At 42.9% G+C, this 22241-nt stretch overlaps 1 protein-coding gene across 1 annotated transcript; it reads left to right on the top strand.

Moving 5' to 3' along the window:
* Window positions 1-379: 379 nt before the first annotated feature.
* Window positions 380-20106, top strand: LOC103351876 (doublesex- and mab-3-related transcription factor C1). Its single transcript, XM_089324974.1, has 9 exons — window positions 380-505; window positions 14267-14427; window positions 15791-16015; window positions 16097-16254; window positions 16572-16630; window positions 16925-17061; window positions 18251-18311; window positions 18482-18626; window positions 19596-20106. The coding sequence occupies exons 2-9, from the start codon at window positions 14267-14269 to the stop codon at window positions 19706-19708; spliced, it is 1059 nt and encodes a 352-aa protein (XP_089181100.1). The 5' UTR covers window positions 380-505; the 3' UTR covers window positions 19709-20106.
* The last annotated feature ends 2135 nt before the right edge of the window (window positions 20107-22241 follow it).

Below are 22241 nucleotides of genomic sequence, written 5' to 3' on the forward strand. Positions count from 1 at the left end.
TGCCTTTCCCCAGCACCCACTACCACATCCCACAGCTATTCTGTGCATCCTTGGCACTGCTCATGTGTGGGACATACACCAGCGACCAGCACAGAACACAACTCAGCCCCCAGAAGACACTTTGGGACAGTGATGGAAATCAGATCACCAGCAGGGGGAACGGATGCTTCTGGGAATGTGTGCTGTGGCAGGAGTGAACATGAGGATCCCCTTCAAGAGACCAGCAAGTCTTCACTGTGCTGAGTGCAAATATGCCTGCCCCAGGTTCCAGCCCCTTCCGCAGCCCCCCTCTTCTCTGTCCCCGCCCCGTCTTCCTCCCTCCTGCAGCCCAGTGCATTGTGCTCACCCAGTGGATACTTTTCTGGCATGTGACCTCCCCTCTGCTCCTGAGTCTCTTACTCCCATCATCCAAACCGTCTTTCTGTTCACCCTCTTGGTCCTCGCAGCAGGCTCCAGCCAGGTTGCTTCTTGCTGCACAGACAAGGCTGAAGTGTTCAGACCGACGGTGAGTTGCCATTTGGTGGAGATGCCACAGACAGGAATGTCCGTGTGGGCACCTCCCCCAATTTGGGTCACAGGTTTATGTCCCTCAAAGGTGTGGGGAGGACTTGGGGTCCTAATGATTCATGAAAGTGAGGAGGGTGAGCGAGGAAGTGGCGTCCAGAGCCCAGACTGACAGCACACCTTTGCATCTCAGAGGGTGGTGTGAGGTCTGTGTGAGGGGCCACATGTGGTGGATGCTGGGCTGGAAGCTTGGGATGTGGAGGTGTGCAGAATGTCGGGGCCAGGGGTGGGAAGGGCCAGGCCTAGGTTTAACTGAGAGCAGAACAGCAGATGTTGAGGGTCCTTGTTTCCCAGCAAGACTCTTTCGAATTCCATCTCGGAAGCTCAGGTTTCAAGCAATGCTGCCAATACGTGACCCTGTGTACCAACCCGATTGTGGGGTCTGCAGCACTGACTTCAAGAAAACTCCCTGTAAACAGCACAGTGCCCTGAAGGGGAAGAGAGGCCGGTGGCCTCGGAGTCTTTTCTTTGGGTTTCAGCTGAGAGTACTGTTGGGAAAGCGTTGCCTGCACAATCCTGAGGACACAGGGCTCATCTCCTCTGTGAGCCCATCCCGCACTCTGCCCTCATGGGGATCCATCGCTACTTCAGCCATTTTGAGGGCAGCAGAAAACACGAGTACAACAGAGAGTGGAGAAGGAAGCTTAGAGGCCTACGGGAGGACTGAGGGCACCTCCCTCCCAGGCTTGGGAGTGGAGCTGGTGAAGACTTGCCAGAGGAGTTAGGCCTGAGGTGAGTGCCGAAAGAAGCCACCGAGAAACGGAGAACAGGGAGAGCATTGCTGCGGAAAGCCCAAGAAGATGCTTTGAGTTTCTGCTTCTGAGAGTGAGGAGGCCAGGTTTTCTGTTCTAGCTGTTAGGAGCAGGACGGCCAGTCGTGAGTTCCTGGGACAGGGTAAGGGAAGTGCCTCCCAGGGATGCTCATCCCGGCTTTTGTGAGAAGGAAAGGTGTATGCTTTTAAAAATGTTGATGACAATGCAATGCTTATGTTTACGTTGGCTTCATGCTTCTTATGTCCTGCCTTGCTTAAGCTCAAGACAAAAATATTTCCTCCTATGTGTTTTGAAGGCTTTAAACCTCTGCAGTTTATCCTTAGATCTTTTATTTATTTTTGAGTGAGCATTGGCATGTAACGTGAGATACTGAGGTTTGATGGCTTTCTTTCCCTCATAGAGAAGCTCTTTTTCCCAGCACCAATAGCTAATTATCCATTAATTAAATGATCTCAGAGTCTTCCCCCCAAACCAGCTTACGCTATTTGTGTAGGAATGTTTCTGAGCTCTCTGTTTTGGTCTTTGGTTCATATATCTGTTCTTATCGTCACGCCACGCTGTCATAGTTACCAGTCAAGGGGCTTGGTGATGTCCATTCGCCATCTTTGTTTTTCTCCAAGTGGCTTTGGCTGTCCTGTGTCTTTTGATTTCTACTTAAATTTGATAAAAGCTTTTCCTTTTAATCATGACTATGATTCTCCTGTAGTCTATAGGAGAATAGACTTCTTGGCCCATCACACATCAGTCTCCACCGTATATCTGCATTTCTTTACTTTTTAGTTTCTCTCAGCAAAGTTTTGTAATTGTCAGCACACATGTAATTCAATATTGCATTTAAATTCTCAATTACTCCTGTAGATTACATTTTGAGTACTCTGTTACCACATTTCAGAGAGACCATATGGTATTTTTCGTTTTGTGACTGGTTTATTTCACTAAGTATAGTGGTTTCTAGTTGCATTCATTTTGTTGCAAATGACAATATTTCATTTATTTTTACTGCTGTGTAGTATTTCATAATGTGTATATACCATAATTTCTTTATCCAGTCATCAGTTGATAAACATCTGGGTTGATTCCATATCTTAGGTGTTGTGAATTTCAGTGAGATCCCCTGTTTTTAGATTTTATTAATTTGAGGATGTTTCCAAGTTACTAATTTTTTGAAATCATGAATGGCTATTTTATGTTATCAGATGACTTTTTCTGTCATCCATCATGGTAACTGTTCTTTTTCATTCCATTTATATAGTGGAATATGTAGCTTGGTTTTTTAATGGTAGAGTGACTGCATCTTTCTATGGTAAGCTGTGCTTGCTAATGGATTATATTTATCATATCTTGTTGTATAAAAATGTCTAAACTTTGATTATGAAGTTTTGTATCTATGTTCATTAGTAATGTTGCACCACAGTATTTTTCTTCTGATGTCTTTAACTATTTATTGAATAAAAATAATGCTGGTCTCACAAAAGGAACCGAAAAATGTTCAGTCTTGTACTTTTTGAAAAAAACTTGGAGGCTTGTTGCTGATTTTTTTTTCTCTAAATGTTTGATATAGTTCACAAGTGAAGTTATCCAGAATTGAATATTTCTTTATGGGAAAATCTTATATTAGTATTCAATTTTTATAACCTCATGATAACATTTTGAAATGATTATCATTTGTCTATATGTAGTTATTAGTTGTCTTTTTTTGGCCAAAGAATCTCCTGGAAGTTTTCTGTTGAAATCATAGATATTCTGCCCTTAGTGTCTTGCCTCCCAGGCATCCATACACCTGCATTCCCCAGGCAGTTTTCATATACCTGGGCACACTCCAGGGCTGTGTTTCAGTCTCAGGATGGAAGCCATTGAAGGAACTTGAGTATGATTCCAACAGAAAATTTCCATTTTAAATGAGAAAATGTCAGATCTACTCTCCCTAGAGTGTAAACTGCACAAGGAAAGAGATCTTGTCTGATTTTCTTGTTCATCAAACTCATGTAGGATTAGTACCTACAAAAGTGCATAAGACATACTCAACAAAGATGCAGAAGTGCCCAGAAAATCATGGACTTGACCTTAACTGTTTCCAATCTCTCTCTCCCCTCCTCCTCCTTCTTCCCTCTGCTCTCTCTGTATGTTTGTTTATTTGTATCCAGAATCTCATTTTATTTTTTAAATAACATCATGTATTTTTGAGGTATACAACATGGAGCTTGGAGTTGTGGTATAGTGGGTAAAGCTGCCACCTGTGATGCTAGTATCCTGCATGGGCACTGGTTTGTGTCCTGACTGTTCCACTTCTGATCCAGCTTCCTGCTCATGGACCTGAGAAAGCAGCAGAGGATGGCCCAAGTGCATAGATCCCTGCACCCATGTGAATAACCTGGAGGAAACTTTAGGCTCTTGGCTTAGGCATGGCTCAGCCTCAGTTGTTGTATCCATTTGGGTAGAGGACCAGTGGACGGAAGACCTCTCTCTCTCTCTGTAACTCTTCCATTCAAATAAGTAAAAATAAATCTTTTAGAAAAAGGTATACAACATGATACTTTTAATATATATATACACACATATATATGTTTGTATATTTTTATATATATAAACATAGTATACCTAAGAGGTACTCTAGCTAAATACATTGATATACTCATATCTATGCGATTGAATTCAGAATAAAAAGGGAATAGAACTGTGTTGCAGCTCTGGGCTTGGTTGTCGGGATACATGGCACTGCCCCAGCCTGGAGAAGCACAGCTCTGAGGCTCACAGGACCACTGACAGGGAATTTTACTTGCATCTTCACCTTCTCCCTAGCATACCCTTCTCTCTCTCTCCCTCTCTCTCCTTATCTCCCTTCTCCATCTGTCCATCTTTCTCACTCTCCTGCATCCGGAGTCTTGGTACATTCTTCATCAGAGCAGTGTGGGGCACAGGTTTGTGTACTCAGAAGTGTTAAGAGCTGCTCAGAGCCCTGTGTACTGGACAGACCCACCTGGTGGGATGAAGTTGTAAGCCCAGTCATAGTGCAAGGTTACAAACACTAAGGGTACAGTGGCTCTGTTCTTGCTGGGGCCAGGGTTGGTGAATGTTTCCTTCCTCCAAAGCATGAGACAAGGCCAGGTTGCTTCTGGTGCTGAATGGAGGAAGAAATGTAATAACACATCTTGGCAGGGAGTTGCAAGGTATAAAGTAAACAAAAATTCATTAACTAAGTAAAGAAAATGGGTCCAGGACCTAAATGTAAGTTGTGACACTATTTTTTTTTAAGTTGTGACACTATTAAACTCCTGGAAGAATACCTGGAGGAATCACTTCAAGACATTGCAATTGACAGTTTTTAATAAGACCTCAAATGCACAGCAAACAAGCGTGAAACGAGACAAATGGGATTATATGAAAGTCAAATGCTTTCTGCACAGCAAGGGAAAAACACAATCAAGATACAACTTACAGAAAGGGAGAAATTTGGCTGCAAACTGTTCAGCTGTCAAGGGGTTATTATTCAGAATCAACAAGGAACTCAAACAACTCAACAGCAAAATAATAACTAATCTGATTAAGAAATGGTCAGGAATGGGTGATGTGAACCTGTGTGTTAAGCCACTGCTTGAGATGCTCACATTTCATATGGGAGTTCCTGTTTTTCTTTCTTTTTCTTTCTTTCTTTCTTTCTTTCTTTCTTTCTTTCTTTCTTTCTTTCTTTTTTTTTACTTATTTGACAGGTAGAGTTATAGACAGTGAGAGAGAGAGACAGAAAAGTCTTCCTTCCATTGGTTCACTCCCCAAATGGCTACTACGGCCGGCACTGCGCTGATCCGAAGCCAGGAGCCAAGCACTTCTTCCTGGTCTCCCAAGCGGGTGCAGGGACCAAGGACTTGGGCCATCCTCCACGGCACTCCCGGGCCACAGCAGAGAGCTGGACTGGAAGAGGAGCAACTGGAACTAGAACCAGGCGCCCATATGGGATGCCGGCGCTGCAGGCAGAGTATTACCCAAGTGAGCCACGGCGCCGGCCCCAGGAGTTCCTGTTTTAAATCCCAGCTACTCCGCTTCCAATGCAGCTTCCAGCTAATACACTCAGGAAGCAGTAGACGATGGCTCAAGCACTTGAGTCCCTTCCACCCACATAGTAGACTCAGATTGAGGTCCTGAAACCTGATTTCACCTTATCCCAACTCTTGCTATTCTTGCTATTGTATGTATTAGGTTAAGTGAACCAGCTCTCAAAAGATTCTCTCTCTCTCTCTCTCTGTGTGTGTGTGTGTCCCCTAAATAAATCAATCTTTAAAAACGCAATAAATGTTCAATGATCTGAATGAGCATTTCCCAAAACAAGACATACAAATGACAAAGAAGTAGAAAAATGCTCAACATGAATCAACAGAGAAGACAAATCAAAACCACAATGAGATATTTTCTCACCGCATTTAGAGTTATCATTGTAAAAAAGACAAAAATAAAAAGTACCAAAGGATGGTGAGGATGCAGAGAAATGGAAACTCTTACCCACAGTCATTGTGGATGTAAATATGTAGCATGGTTATGGAAAACAGTATGGAAGTTTGTTCAAAAGCAGAACTATCTTAGAATTCCACAATTCCATTACTCAGTAAATATTTAAAGGAAATAAAGTTATTGTGTCAGAGAGACACCTGCATGCCTGTGTTTGTTGAAGCACTATTCACAGTAGCAGAGATAAACAAAATTAACTAAGATGCCCATGGATGGAGGAACAAAGTGTATAGTATGTATATACAATGGAATATTATGGAGGCAGAGAAAAGAATGGAATCCAGTGTATCAAGGCAACATAGAAATCAAACACATGTAGACAACTACTGTATTTTATCTTTTATATATGGAAGGTAAAAATGTTGATCACATAGAAGTAGAGAGTATATAGTAGGGACCACTTGTGGCTGGGAAGAAAAGGTGGAAATGGAGAGAGTTAGAGGGTGGATAATGGGAACCAAAACCTACTCTGAGATGTGGCAGTAGTTTTGGTGTTCTATGGCACAGAGGGCATCCAGAGTCTACAATTAACTAAACTTTTTTTTTAAAAAGGTTTATTTATTTGAAAGGCAGACTTACAGAGAAGCAGGGGCAGAGAGAGACAGAGAAATCTTCTATCGACTGGTTCACTCCCCAAATGGCTGCAGTGGCCTGAGTTGAACCAATCTGAAGCCAAGAGCCAGGAGCTTCTTCCAGGTCTCCCACACTGGTGCAGGGGTTCAAGGATTTGGACTATCTTCCACTGCTTTCTCAGGCCATAGCAGAGAGTTAGATTGGAAGTGGAGCAGTCGGGACTTGAACTGACGTCCATATGGGATTCCGGCACTGCAGGAGGTGGCTTAACCCGCTATGTTACAGCGTGGGCCCCTAAATGTACATTTCAAAATGACTACAGGAGTGGCTGGTGCTGTGGCTCACTTGGCTAATCCTCCACCTGTGGCGCCGGCACCCCAGGTTCTAGTCCCAGTTGGGGCGCCAGTTCTGTCCTAGTTGCTCCTCTTCCAGTCCAGCTCTCTGCTGTGGCCCGGGAAGGCAGTGGAGGATGGCCCAAGTGCTTGGGCCCTGCACCCGCATGGGAGACCAGGAAGAAGCACCTGGCTTCTGGCTTCAGATCGGTGCAGCGCGCCAGCTGTAGCAGCCATTTGGGGAGTGAACCAACAGAAAGGAAGACCTTTCTCTCTCTCTCTCTCTCACTGCCTAACTCTGCCTGTCAAAAAAATGACTACAGGAGAAGTGACTGAAGGTTCTCAACACATAGAACTGGTAATATTTAACACATGGGAGTGCTAACTACTGTGATTTGATCAGCACACATTGTATTCCTGTATTGACTTATGATACTGATTGCCTTAAATAAGGGCAAATGTTATGCATTGATTAAAGATGAACACAGGCAGGTTTTGTAGTGATTTGAGGGATGGACATTAGAGAGGACAAGAGAAAAATGAAACTCAATGTAAAGGATGAGAATGGATTGGGTTGTTGCTTTCCCCAAATTATCAAAACTTTGTTATTGGGACAATTGGAGAAATTTAATTGTGAACTATATAGGCATGTAGTAGTATTACCATATCACTGTTAAAGTTCTCCAAGGTGATAACAATGATGTGGTTGTATAGAATGTGCATGCTAGTATTTAGAGAATAGCATGCTGAAGTGTAGGGGTGAAATGTTTGGAATGGTGCAATGATTAAGCAGTTATTACAAAAAAGTATTTGAGAGATGAAGCAATGGGATCATATGGATCTGGGGAAAAGAATTTTCACTGCATTGTCACTTAGACTTTGTGTGATCTATATGTCAAAAGTTGAGGAAAACCTTGTCCTCAGATATTAGGCACTGAAATAAAATAAGTGGCTGCTGATATTTATTTGAAAATAATGTGTCAGAGGAGATGGAAAAGGATATGTATGAAATGTGTGGCCCTGAGCTGTTAGGGGATGCAGTTGAGAGAACAACTGGAGGTTCTTCACATGATCATCCCTTGTGCAGAAATGCTTAAAGTGTGGTCCCCCAAGCAGCAATGGCATCACCAGGGAAACTTGTTAGAGAAGCAACTTCCAGGGCACTGGCGCTGTAGCATAGTAGGGTAAGCCTTCACCTGAGGTGCTGGGATCCCATGTGGACACCCAATTCATGTCCTGGCTACTCCTCTTCCAATCCAGTTCTCTGCTTATGGCCTGGGAAAGCAATGGAAGATGACCCAAGTGCTTGGGGCCCTGCACCTGCATGGGAGACCCGAAGAAGTTCCTGGCTCCTGGCTTCAGAACCGAGCAGCTCTGGCTGTTGTGGCCATATTGGGAGTGAACCAATGGATGGAAGACTTTTCTCACTGTCTCTTCCTTTCTCTGTCTGTAACTCTACCACTCAAATAAATAAAATCTTTTTTAAAAAAGGCAAACTCTAGTCCCACCCCAGATTGCTATCTGAGACTAGATACAGCACTCCGTAATCTGGGTTGTAACAAGTGCTGTAGCTGATTGTGATGCAAGCTAATGTCTCAGAACTACTGCTTTCATGTAATGAACTGCAGTCGTTCATAAGATTGTTAACACACAGAACATTCACTTGAAATAATGCTCAGTGCAGTTTTTTTGAGAAGTGAGAGCAGGATTTATTTAGAGAGTGAATATACATTCACAAGTAAGTAAGAGCAACCCCACCTGGATAAATACCTGTCACCAGTGGCCTAGAGAATTGTTTATGAGAAGAGAGTTTCGGAGGGGGCCAGAGAGAAGGACCAATAGCAAGGACAAGAAGCCAAGAGGCAAAAATGTTACTCCAATATGTAACAGTCCCTTTTATAGGATAGTATATGGTCCCCTAATTGAATATACACATAGTATGGAATTTGGGTTGGGTTTATTGTGGGTGAGATTTTCTAGCAGTTTCAGAGTACCTTCAGGTGGAGTTTGATTTCCATGTGGCAACTATGGAGTACAATTCTTTTTGAAGAAACTATCTGTGTTTATTTTTATGTCATTTTTCACAGTACAATTTTTAAAATAAAGAAAACACACATCACAGATACTACACTGGCCATTTGTAATAAAATTTTAAGATTGATAATCTATGTTTAAATTTCAGATATAAAAGAGTTATTATTCCCAACACAGACAATGAGACTACGCCATTGACTTTAGAACTGAGACAGTGAAAATCTCAAATAAATCTCACTTATGAACCAAAGATATCAAAGCTACAAATTTGAGCAAACTAAAATTCCCAGTGTAGGAACAATGGAATGCATTATATATAATATACATTTATTCCAGGAGAACAAATCTGGTTCGACTTTAGGAAGTCTAGGAATAAAGACCAGCATGATGGAGGTATGTGGATTACTAATATGTTCTGTTGCTTGTGTAAATACTGATCTTATGTGTATGGTTAAATTTTGAAAACTATGACACATCCTTGAAATGGTTGTACTCTTTTGATTATAAGATAACATTTGATGAAGGTTTGGGAAAGTCAGTATGTGACAGTCCCTATATTCATAGATTGAATATATAGAGTCTTGGCTATTTTCACAAAAGCAAAAATAAGATTCGATATCTATTCATGATTTGTGAAACAAACTTTTGAAGCCAGGAGTTTAAGGGATGATTGCAATCCTGTGAAAAGGAAAAAGGAAAGGGAAGGGAAGGGAAGGGAAGGGAAGGGAATGAAGAAGGAAGGGAAAAATAACACAGGGAAACAATTTTAATCTGCTCATGTCGGCAACATTTTATTTGGAATCAGGAACAACCCTGAGAAACCCCCCGTTGCAGTCTCTATTAGACTTTGCACTGAGTGCAACAGGTAGCACAGTAAGAAGACCCTCAGTTGGATTATGTTTTTAACACTGAGAGTTACAGGGGAAAATCCAGAATGCATATAGACAAGTTTTTAAAGATATAATAAAGGGATACCTTGGTTTCTGAGTTGAAGATCATCATGCACTTTTTACTTGTTGAACATTAAGGTTAGTGGTGCAGTATACCTGTGATTATAAAGTAAATTGAAATTGTGTTATTGCAGAAATTAAAGAAAAACAAAGAAAGGAAGGAAGGGGGGTTGAGGGAGGGAGGGAAAGAGGGAAGGAAGTATGGCCATCTTCTTAGAATTGTATATATGAAATACATGAAATCTATTCTCTTTATGTTTATAAAATTAAAAATAATTTAAAAATATGAACAACTACACCTGAACTGATTTATGTGAATCTGCTTTTAACATCTTCAAAATAATTTTTACACTCAGTGAAATGTACAGATTTCACATGTACTACTGAATGGATTTTGGTAACTATGGAAATCTGTTAAATCAGCTCCTAAAACAAGGCATAGGATATTTTAATTATCCTAGAAAGTTCTCTCATGCTCCCTTCCAGTCATTCTCCAGCCCTAAGTAACCATTATTTTAATTTCCATCATTATAAAATTTCAAATTGAACTTCAAACAAATGAAATCCCTTAGGAATTTTTGTATTGGAGATTCATCCTTATTTTTTGTTGTATATATGATTCCTTTTTTTATTGCATAGTATCCCATTACATAAAAAAAACACGATTTCCTTAAACATTTGCCTGCTGATGAATATTTGAGTTGTCTCCATATTTTCCCCTGTTTTTAATTTCTATTTAGCTCCTTACCTTGAGTAGTGGTCTCCAAATATTTTTGTCATATCATTAATTAATTAAATTTGTTTTATATATATGTAAAATATTATCATGAACCAATGTCTCAAGGCACACTATATATTTAGAATAAAATGTATTGGGTGGTTATTTAGTGGATGGATGTTCATATTTTAACAGTTTTATTTATATTTTAATTTTTGTTGATTTCCTGTCATATCTGACTGATGTTTCATTAATTCTGAAAACTGTGCCTGATATTCAAAATCAATGTGGCCATTGAGGTTTTCATACTAGGATTAACAATAATATAAGCTCTGGCTATTTTTCTTTTAATGGTACATTACTAGTATATCTTCACACCTTTGTTTAATTGAAGGGACTATTGTAAACTACTGACTCATTTTATATAGATTTAATTAGTTGAGAATGAACAATAATATTTGTAAATTAACTTGACTAAAATTGAGTAATGAAATCTATAAACACTTTCTGGTGCAAATGTAGACTGACATATACCAACAAAAATGAAAGAAAATGCAAAAAATAAAGATATAATAGAGGATTTTATGGTGGCTGAGTTGCATGCAGATCATCATGCACTTGAAAAATCCAAATGCATTGCAAATAATCAGATCCACAAAATTGACATTGTAAAGCAAATATTAAATAAAAGAGCAGTGACATTCTAAGTATCATGGGAAAATGCAATAAATGTTATGCATTATGTGAATTTGTTAGAGTCGACCGCCTGAAAAACGTCACCAAGAGACACGTCTCTTATGCAAACAGCAAGGGGAAGCTTTATTGATTATCCAGCATGCTGGGGCTGTCTGATCATACATGAGCAGAGCAGCCCCGAATAACCAAAGGTTAGGGTTTATAAAGGCAAAAACCGCAAAACCGGGAAGGGGGGAATACACGGTTGCTATGCACGGTTGCTATACACAGTTGCTAAGATCAAAAGAGAGTACATAAAATCAAAAGAGAATATATGGTTACTGGGGTCAACATAACCTAAAACCTAAGTGAAATTAATATTCATCATAATCTTGACAATACCAGTTACAATCTTACAATTAGCAATTAGGACTTGACATTAATGTAAGACACAGACAAATCACATCTTCATTATTAGCCCAGGTAACCCAGGTGCAACCTTTCTACTTTTAAGCTTGAGCAATCATGCTAGGGGTTTTTGTGCTCTGCCAAGGGTGATGTAGTACACTGCTATTGTCTGAATATTTGAGATCATAGTTTCAGACCAGAGTCTCACGGTGGGGGGGGGGGTTCCAGAATGGAGTCTCAAGTGCTCCAAAATGGAGTCCCTACTGTCAAGGTGCTACTTTACTTTGTCTTATTTTCACAGCTGTACCAGGAAGGTTTAAACCTGTAAGCTTAAGCTTAACTTTTTACACCTGCACATATACAATTTTAACTCTTCAAATTCTTGATTCTTTATATATCCTATATATGAATCCTTTATCAGTTGCATAGTTTGCAAACATTTTCTTCCATTTTGTCTGTTGCCTCTCCTCTTGTTGAGTATTTCCTTTGCAATGCAGAAGCTTCTTAACTTGATGTAGTCTCATTTGTCTACTTTTGCCATTATTGCCTGTGTTTCAGTGGTCTTTGCCTCTGCTAATGCCTTGCAGAGTTTCCCTGCTGTTTTCCTCTAGTAATTTGATGGGATTAGGTTGTAGATTTATGTCCTTGATTCATTGTGAGTTAATTTTTGTATATGTAAGATAAGGCTTTTGTTTTATACTTCTGCACATGTAGATCCAATTTTCTCAGCACAATTTTTTTTAAATTTATTTAACAGAGTAAGACAGAGAGAGAGAGAGAGAGAGAGAGAGGAAGGTCTTCCTTCCATTGGTTCACCCCCCAAATGGCCACAATGGGTAGAGCTATGCCGATCCAAAGCCAGGAGCCAGGTGCTTCCTCCCAGTCTCCCATGTGAGTGCAGGGGCCCAGGCACTTGGGCCATCCTCCACTGCCTTTCTGGGCCACAGCAGAGAGCTGGACTCGAAGAGGAGCAACTGGGACTAGAACCAGTGCCCATATGGGATGCCAGTGCTGCAGGCAGAGGATTAACCAAGTGAGCCACGGCACTGGTCCTACAATTTGTTGAAAAGACTGTTCTTCCTCTAGTGATGGATTTTAGCTTTTTTGTTAGAGATTAGTTGGTTATAGCTGTGTGGATTAATTTCTGAGGTTTCTATTCTATTCCATTTGTCTACATGTCTGTTATTGTGCCAGTACCAGGTTGTTTTGATTATAACTGCCCTGTAAAAAATGGGCAATGGACATGAATAGGCATTTTTCAAAGGCTGAAATATAAATGGCCAACAGACGCATGAAAAAATGCTCAGAGATCACTAGCTATCAGAGAAATGCAATAAGGTTTCACCTCACTCAAGTTAGAATGATTATCATCCCCCAAATAAAAAAAATAATATATGCTTGCCAGGATGTGGGGAAAAAGATACCCTAATACACTGTTGGTGGGAATGTAAACTAGTACAACCATTATGGAAGACAGTATAGAGATTCCTCAGAAATCTGAAAATAGATCTACCATATGACCCAGCCATCAGACTCCTGGCAATTTACCCAAATGAAATAAAATCAGCATATGAAAGAGGTATCCCCATGTTGCAGCTCAATTCACGATAGTTAAGATATGGAATCCACCCAGAGGCCCATTGGCTGATGATTGCATAAAGAAAACGTGGTATACACTACAGTATAGAATCCTATTGAGCCATAAAAAAGAATGAAATGCTGTCTTTGGTAACAAAATGAATCTAACTGTTATTCATTATGCTTAATGAAATAAGTCCAAAAAGCCAGTCCAAAAAAGACAAATACATGTTTTCTGATAGGAGATTGCTAAGGTGGAATACAAAAATGTACAGGGATGAAATGGACATCTTGTGATTTGATTGTTGTTTTTGGCCCTTTTTATATTCCTGTGGAACTGTGTTCTTTCTATTTTCTGCTTCTTGAATGTTATGGTTAGTGGTACATTAAACCTGTGGTTATGGAATGGATTTAAATCATGTTTTTGCAAAAATTGAAGAAAAAGGAAAGGAAGGAAGGAGGGGAGAAAGGAAGGAAGGAAGGAAAAAGGGAGGAAGTATAGTTATCTTAAAATTGTACCTATAAAATACATTAAAATATATTCTCTTTATACTAATAAAAATTTTAGTGTATGTGCTGCTGAAACGAGCACAGTAATAAAAATTTAAAAAGATGTCAGTTAATCCAAATGGAAAGATTAAGACTGTGAAGACCCACAAAAAAAGAGAGATATTTCCAGTCTGTGGTCCTGAAGGCTGGCTATCTTACCAAGAGCCAGTTGCCAGCAATCTGGTACATAGATTCCGAGAAAACACACCCAGAATTCATGGCAATTGGTATTTCAGGGAACTTGACATGCAGACCCTAGCGGGTGTGTGTATGGGCGGGAGGCAGGGCAAAAGGCAAAGAATTGTGATGATGAGATAGGCGATGATCAGGAAGTCATAGAAACTGTATATACTAGACATTAAGAGAGTGAGATTTTGGCATATTGTGCCTGAGGAACAGGCACATCCATGTGTACAACAGAGCAGGGAGCTCAAAATGCGAGAGTCACAACTATGTATCCAGACGTCGATGACATCGACAAATTTCCTGTCAGGGACAGAATCTTCCCTAAGTGAGAAGCTCCACCAAGGAATATGGGCGGACGCAAGAACACGTGCTGTTTAAATGAAAATTAGTGAAGGAATTTAACATGATTTCCACATGCATTCACTCAAGATGGTTCACAGCCGAAGACGGGAGCGTAACCTGGGCAAGAAAGGTGCCTCAAGAGCTGCTGGTGGGACCAGTAGAGGTCACGTGGTGCCAAAGGGCGTGGCCCGGCAGTTCGTGTGCAGCGCCGGATCTGGAAGCTCATTGGTCGCCAGCCACTGGGTGGGGTGAGACTATACTCAAAGCTTATTGGTCCGTGTGGGAAGCGCGGGAAGGGGAGCTAGAGGGAGCCAGAGGGCGCGTCAACCAGGAACGAATTACCTCAGGACTTTTGTCCCACCTGACTAACTCTAAGCTGTTTGATTCTGGGTAACCGCAGGAGGGCGTCAGGAATTTGACCCACCTTCCCCATGCCTATTTCTCCCTCCGTTCCTGTTGCTCTGAACCCCTAATACTTTCCCTGTATTCATCTAGGCGGGGTCCCTCTCACGGTCCTGAGAGCCAACCCCACTCATATCGTCATGAGTAACCCCTTCTGGGAGGACCCTTTTCCCCAGTACCTTGTTGATAGCTCTGTGTCCATGGCTATGGTTCTGAGGTTGGGAGAAGGGAAAGATTGTGCTCCTTGAGGACATGGGGTGGGGCGGGTGGTGGGAGCCAGCAGTGAAAGCTCCATTTCTCATGCGCAGATAGGAGTATAGAAGAGAGTAGGAAGGCTGTGGAGACAGCACATGGGCTTGTGTGAGAGCAGAGAGGATGTGTGGGTCCAAGAGGAAAACTGGCGTGCTGAGGAGATAGATGCCTAGTGGCAATGACAGCGTCTGGCTCCTTTGTCAACGCAAGTAATACCTGTTGAGTGGGGAAATACATGGAGTGACTGAGGGGATGAAAGATGATAGTAATAATGGAAATAGGACCAGGGATCCTTGAGTACAGTAAGAAATTCTGGGGTGTTAGAGGGTAAGTAGTTTAAAGGGGGAGCAAGTGAATAATTAAGATTAATCTGGAGTTCAAGAAAAAATCAAAATGATTGGTGGGGGGAAGGTGAATACAGGACATACTTGAGACTATAACAGAATCCAGCTCAAGGGGCATAAACCCATTTGTGGGGAGTATATGAATGCAGGAGCTTAGGAAGACCATTGTCGAGGTGGATGTCAGGAAGGGTCATTGAATTTGGCAGCAGAATACAGGGAGATCCATCAGAAGAGGTGGTGATGGAGAGTAGTGATTGTTGAAGGAGGCTAGGAGTGCATATGTGTGCCCAAAAGGGAAATTCATTTATGGTGGGTTAAGAAGAGTAAGGAGGACAAAGAACAGATCACATATGTATATTGGACCCATGCCAAGAGGTTCAGGAGAGGAGTGTATGAATGAGTGGAGATCTCTGGGAAGCAGGCTTCAGGAGCAAGGGGATTAGGGAGAAAGTTGCACAAAGCCATGGGAGAAAAAGGGAGGGGGAGCTCAGATAGGAGTGGTGAGCAGGAGGATGTAGAATCCAGCCATCTTGGACAGGGTTTTAGAAAGGCAGAGGAAGAACAGTGGGGGTAGACATCATGTGGCCATTCTGACCTCTGCTCCTGACCCTAGAAACATGGAACCCCAAGAAATATCTGCTGTGCCCAGCTGCCCCTCCAACTTCAAAAGCACCACAGTGCGTGAGACTGGAACCCCATGTGGGCTTGAACGTGGCCCCAGAAGAGCTGTAGGTCTCTGTGACCGCTGTTACAACCATGGCATCACTACCCAAATCATGGGCCAGGAGCATAACTGCCACTTCCAGGCCTGCCAGTGTCACAATTGTGTCATCATCTCGTGAGTATGGTGTCTGATAAGGGGAGGGGTCAAGTTTCTTCTAAATGCGACTAATCTTAGATCTTCAATCTCTTACTTTAGGGAACCCTGCAAGGTCTTGCCTACTATGACTACCCGGAAGAGAGAGCAGGGGACACAGATAAAGAAACACCAGGCTCTAGGGCTGATGAAGAATACGGCTATTGCTCCTAGGGCTCCCCTCTATGTCAAGAATATGGCCACAGGAGCAGGAGTCAATAGTGAGTGTCTGGTGAAGAAATGGGTCTGAGTTAGGGTGGAAGAAACATGAATAGTTCTGTCACTAGTCCAGTTACTGAACTGTGGAGAGTCCTTGGGCAATTTACTGGTTGGCTCTTAGCTTGCCCAAGAATAAACAGTCAACAGTGTTTCCAACGAAGTGTTTGTAGGAAGGAAAGATGTGGGGATCTGGTGGCGGGGGGGAGGAGGTCCACTTGGAGATGAGAACTCAATTTGGAGCTGTGATAGAGAGAAGTGGGGTCGATGGGGTGAGGGGTGTAAGGGGAGGCTCACCAAAGTGGTCTCTTGTCTTTCACAGCTGGGAAGGTGAACATCATGCCCCAGCCACAGGCCTACCCTTGCTACATCCCCAATCTGGTAAGCAGAGTCTGTTCCCAGTTGGGGAGGCTCCCATTCATCCACTGCCTGCACCCTTTTCACTGTGTTCCAAAGACATGGGTTCCACCTCCAACCCTACCGCATCCTATCCTTGTGACCATGGGCAAAACTGCTTCTTTCAAGGGCCCAATTTCCCCTGTTGCAAAAGGCAAGATCTTGAAGGTCTTCAGAGCTCTGAGGTCATGGGTCTTGTATTTATCCCCAAACATGCACACTCCTCCTGTCATGGCCAACCCCACACCTGACTGCAGCTTATGCTTTATAACCCTACAGGGGACACCCCCAAGTGTGTTTCTGTTCAGCCAGACCCCAGAACCTACATTTCTGCCTTGCACTCCAGTGATCACGGAGCCTCAACTGGTATTTGCTATTTCTGGACAGCCCCAAGGGGCCCCTATGTTGCCTGCCACGTGAGTAGAGTACCAGTCACTAGCTGGTTGTGTGTTTTTTTTTTAAAGATTCATTTATTTATTTGAAAATCTGAGTTACACAGAGAGAGGAGAGGCAGAGAGAGAGAGGTCTTCCATCTGCTGGTTCACTCCCCAATTGGCTACAATGGCCAGAGCTGTGCCGATTTGAAGCCAGGAGCCATGAGCTTCTTCCTAGTCTCTCACGTGGGTACAGGGGCCCAAGGACTTGAGCCATCTTGTACTGCTTTCCCAGGCCATAGCAGAGAGCTGGACAGGAAGTGGAGCAGCCAAGTCTCGAACCGGCACCCATATGGGATGCCGGCGCTTCAGGCGAGGGTGTTAACATGTTGCACCATAGCACCAGCTCCAGAGCTGGTTGTGTTTTATGCTGTCATTATCCCAACGTTGTGCTTGGTGCCACAGGTTAGGAGGAAGCAGAGGAGGAAAATCAAAAGAAGGAAGAAAAATAAGAGGTGAAGGTCAAAGAGAAGGTGGAATCTGAGACTAACTTGCAAAAACAGGCCTTCCCCAGCTTTATCTTTACGTATTTGTGTGACCTTGAGCCAGAAACTTTATGTGTCCCAGCCTCTGTTTCCCAACCTGTGTTCTGGGGACAATAATTTTATACATAGGGCATTGAAAAGAGGACTAGCAAAGGCCTGTTGTATAGTTGACTTTCAGCAATCAGAGAAATTGTTCCACATGAATCACATGGACAGACTAGAAGGCCCATGCTGTAAAGACATATCATGATGGGGTGAGCCATTGAAGGCATTGGGAAACCCTGGGGCATTTTATCAATATTTATTTGGGTGAGGCAAGCTTCTCCTTCAAGGTCCATGGGTATCAGGCAACATGGAGATGAGAACCAGTCCTTGAATAGGGATGACAATAACATCTCTCCAAGGGCTTTGCAAATTAAAACATGGCCACCTGTGCTTTCCCATCATCTTCCCTGAGGGCCATAGGGAGAAAGGCTGGCAGCAGTTAGAGTCTCAGGATACATATGCAAAAGAGGTGTGGAACCATAAACAGATGGAACAGGAAGAGAGACTTGCTCAAGCCACAACAATATGGTCCCATGGGCCTTTGGATTGCAGACAAGAAACTCTGCCCCACTTTCTGTGTACTGATGCTATGTGTCTGCCAGAGGGTTTAATCCCCTGGCCTCTCCTCTCCTTGTTTGCAGATGCTCAAGACTGATCCTTCAGCCTTGTGCCACCCTTGACCCTCGTCTACTGCAGCCACAGGTTCTGGGGAAGGTGTGGGGTCCAGAAACCTGGTGTGGGCTGAGCTTACGTGACGTGGGCAGGAGCAGGTTGGGGGGTGGTTGAAGGGAATATGGGTGTGAAGGGACACTTGTCTCATTGGGAGGAGGTGTGGCTTTCCAGCACTGTTCTCTGATGGCCTTTCTTTCCAGGTCCAGAAAGGCTCTGAGCAAGATGTGGTTGCTGCCTCCGAGTGTCAGCGGAAGCTGGAGGCTGCTGAGGCACTGTTGGCTCTGAAATACTCTCGCCCAGTGCCAACTGACTCCACCACTCTGGCCCAGCCCTGTGGCCCTCCAGGTAGCAGGCCCTTGAAAGGGCACCCCAAAGGTGGGGATAGTTGGGAGAGAGCAATAGGTGGGTTGAGGTGAGCAGGAATCAGCAGTTTCTAACTGGGAAATCAGGTTCAGTGGGTTGACTTTCCTTGGTTCTGGGTATATGGCTCCTCAGTGTGATCCCTGATATGGTACCTGAGCGTTGCCCAGTGGACTTTGAGAATGTCAAGCTTTGTGTTCTGTGATGCGTTCTGTGTCCTGAAGTCAAGCAACAAGGAAACTGAGCCTCTGAGAGAGGCAGGTACTTGCTCTATTACATGTGCATAACAAGTGGGAGAACCAGGTTCTTGATCTCAGTGCAGTGCTCTGTCCTCAGACAACTGTGGTCTGCTGTCGCCAGGGCAGGACACAGGAAAGTGCAAAGAGCTTGATCTAGAAGTCCTTTTACCTGGCTTCTGCATCTTTTGTCCAGTCTCGATGTGGAGCTTGGCTGCCTTCCCACACTGTGTTGTGCAACAAAACCTCAATGATTTTTCCAAAGAAGATGGGTTGTAGGAGCTCTGAGTGGGAGAAACACCTGGTGAGGCTAAGGAGCAGGGCTGTGTCCCCTCACATGAGCCTGGTGGATGGGGCCCAGTGTGTGAGTGAAGCAACAGGTCTGAAGAAACTGCTGGAAAGGAAGGGAACAGTCCACACAGGTTACCAATCAAGGAGTGGGATGCCCGACCAGCAAGTGCACGTGCTGAGGAGCCAGGGATTGTTTTCAAGTTAGGGAGAGGCATATTCCAACACCCAAGGCTTAGCAAAAAGACATGGTATCTATCTTTGGAGGGTTTAGGTAGACGACTGAGATGATGGAAATAGAGGTAAAGAGTTCCAAGGCTTGTGCAATCATTGCAGTGAAAAATCTGTGAGGGGCCTGGAAAACACACAGGGGAAATCTGGCAGGGTTATGGATGTGACCTGGTTCTGAATCTGTCCTTTCTGTCTTCAGCTCCTGCTGGAGATAAAACACACCAGACTCCTGGTTCTGCTCTGCACCCCAGGCCTACTACCTCCATCTCACTGCCTATTGGATATATAGGTTGCATCTCTCTCTTGAGATAAGAGCCCAGAGGACAGCACATGTCTAAGGCACTGCTTATTTGATATCCTGTTTCTGAGTTACAGAATGGTTAGAGTTAACTGCTGAATTTTTAGAGCAGTAGGATGTTTTATAAGTTTGCAGACCCTTTTTATTATGTGATGCAATTCCCTGGTTGAGATTGAACACTCTTACTCCTTTAGATACTTGAATTCATTTTTGTTTCTTATTAACAATAGAAACGTTTACCCTAAAAAGATAAATATGTTATTGGAGTTCACAATGAATTTGTATGTAAGCCTGTTTATTTTTCTTGTAAGTGGGGACATACCCTGTTTAATCACATCTGTATTCATTCATGCATAAACATTATTCTGCCTTTATGCCTATTTTTTGTATGTGTGCAGATAATAAACTCTTGTTGTAAGGCATGGAAAGTATGGGTCTTTGTTACTGCACCAGAAAAGAGATGATTCTGACTGTTACACACTTGTTCAACCCATGATTCACAATGAGTATCACCTTCCCCAATAAGTGGAATTTCTTAACAAGGCAAGATAAGAAGGTGATAGAGTAAAAAGTTGGGGCATTTATTCACTGAGCAATCGACAGACTTGTCCTACTGGTGTAGCTTGTTTCTAGTTGTCCAGAGGGCTGGGGGAATGGCAATGATCACAGGATTAAGCAGATCATGTTTAAGCAGGTCCTACTTGATATGGACAACTCCTAGTACATGTTGTCCTTAAAACGGCAGCTACTGCTCTGCTCAAGCCATTTGCTGTCATGGAGTAATGTGGGAACATTTTTAACAATGCGGATTTGACAAGAGAATAAGGAATTCTAGATTTTTATGTAAATTTACTCAATTTGTCAGTGTTAGGAAAATGGCACAGTGTTATCTATGGCGCAATCTACACCCTAGCACTATCTTAGGCTCTAGCCCCTGCTGCCATTGCTAGAAGCCAGGTGGCCAAATGGCCCAACCACCGATGTCAAGCTCCACCCCCATCCTAATGGGATTCACTGCTTCTGCTTCCCTGCCCGCCCTCTGACAAAGTTTTAAAAGGACCTGTTCCTGAACATGTGGCTCTCTCGGCTCCTCTCATCTTCTCTCCTCTCTTGCTCCCCTCTCTCGCTCGTCTTCTCTTCTCTCTCCTCCTCTCTTCTCGTCTTCTCTTCTCTCTCATCTCCTCTCTCTTGCTCTCTCTCCCTTTCTCCTTTCCTCTTCTCTCTCTCTCTCTTACTTTCTCTTTCTCCTTCTTTTCCCCTTCCCTCCAGCCTGCTGGGTTTTCTCCAATAAAACCTTTCCCTTACTCTGGTGTTTGGTGTGTTTTGTGGCCACCTTACATTGATGCCGAAACCCAGGACCTTACAGTCAGTGTTGGCAGAGGTTTCTTCTTTCGGCGCTGTATGTGAATGAAAGCTAACAGTATAAACCATCTCTGGCTAATGGCATGCTGGTTTAATTCAGGTCCAAAGTGAATTGTCCGATAGGGTCACTGGGACGATTCAGGACAACAAGAATCAAAGAGGGAGAGTGAGATCCACCCAGCTCCTACTTTGAATCACTCATGCAGTAAGAGGAAGTGTTGCTGTCTTTGATATAGTCTATGCCCACTCTATGCTAAGCACACATAGCCTCACAACACCCCCTGTGAACTATGGCTCATTCTTGCCATTCTAACTATAGGGAAGCACACTCAAAGAGTGAAAGTCACTTTCATTCATGGTTTCAGGAAAGCTTTTTGTCCAAGATCAGGAAAAATTCCTTTGTCTTTGCCATCCACTAATCAGCTATTAATAATTTTGCAGAATAAATTATAAAATGTTCAAACCTCAAGGCAGCAGACAAAAATCAGGAGATTTTTTCCCCCAAGGTTTGTGGGTCCTTTATTTCCTCTTAATCCTATGGATTTGTAATAATCATTCAGACCTTCCAGACCTATTCTTCTCAGTCTTCTGTTGGAGTTCTAAACATGCAAAGCAATAGAAACTTCCACCAGACAGCCAAAAAGCTCAATTGGAAACACGTGGGCATGCACTCATTCCTACAATGTAGCCCCTCTTCTACCTTCCCTCTCTCTCTCTTTATCCAAGATGATTGATGGTGATTATATCAAATTGCAACTTAAGCAGTCAGAGTTCTTATATCTTGTATCTGATGACAGAATTGCATAAACACAAATCACTCAGGACATGGAGCAAGGCTGAAGTCCAACTCACACTTTCCTTCTTTCCCCTGATTAGGTACCTTAATATAAGATCCCAAAACTGCCCCTCTTCCAGCAATACACAAACAAGTCCACATGATCTGAGGGAAAGGAACTAGGGACCTGGCAAAGAACTAAGACCCTGGTACAAAATTGTCTTGCAAATATTTGGGTGAATGAAGATGTGTATTTTGGTGAAAGGATGTGACATGAAATGAGAAAGCACAAAAGAAACAAAGTGATGCAGGTTGGGAAGAGAGAGAGGCCCTTTTCTCTGTTTCTTTTTGTTTGTAGGAGACCAAATATCTCCCTGCAGGGCTTTTCAGACTTGCCACTAGCAGCACAC

This window comes from Oryctolagus cuniculus, chromosome X, assembly GCF_051225735.1.
Source record: "Oryctolagus cuniculus isolate XC-2025 breed Fujian yellow rabbit chromosome X, ASM5122573v1, whole genome shotgun sequence".
Taxonomy (NCBI): domain Eukaryota; kingdom Metazoa; phylum Chordata; class Mammalia; order Lagomorpha; family Leporidae; genus Oryctolagus; species Oryctolagus cuniculus.

What these genes read in the sequence shown, in the direction of transcription:
- LOC103351876 (XM_089324974.1), top strand. Translation starts at nt 14,267, where the DNA reads ATGGTTCACAGCCGAAGACGGGAGCGTAACCTGGGCAAGAAAGGTGCC. An exon ending in CACAATTGTGTCATCATCTC is followed by an intron (nt 16,016 to 16,096) that starts GTGAGTATGGTG and finishes CTCTTACTTTAG; the next exon opens with GGAACCCTGCAAGGTCTTGC. An exon ending in CTCGTCTACTGCAGCCACAG is followed by an intron (nt 18,312 to 18,481) that starts GTTCTGGGGAAG and finishes CTTTCTTTCCAG; the next exon opens with GTCCAGAAAGGCTCTGAGCA.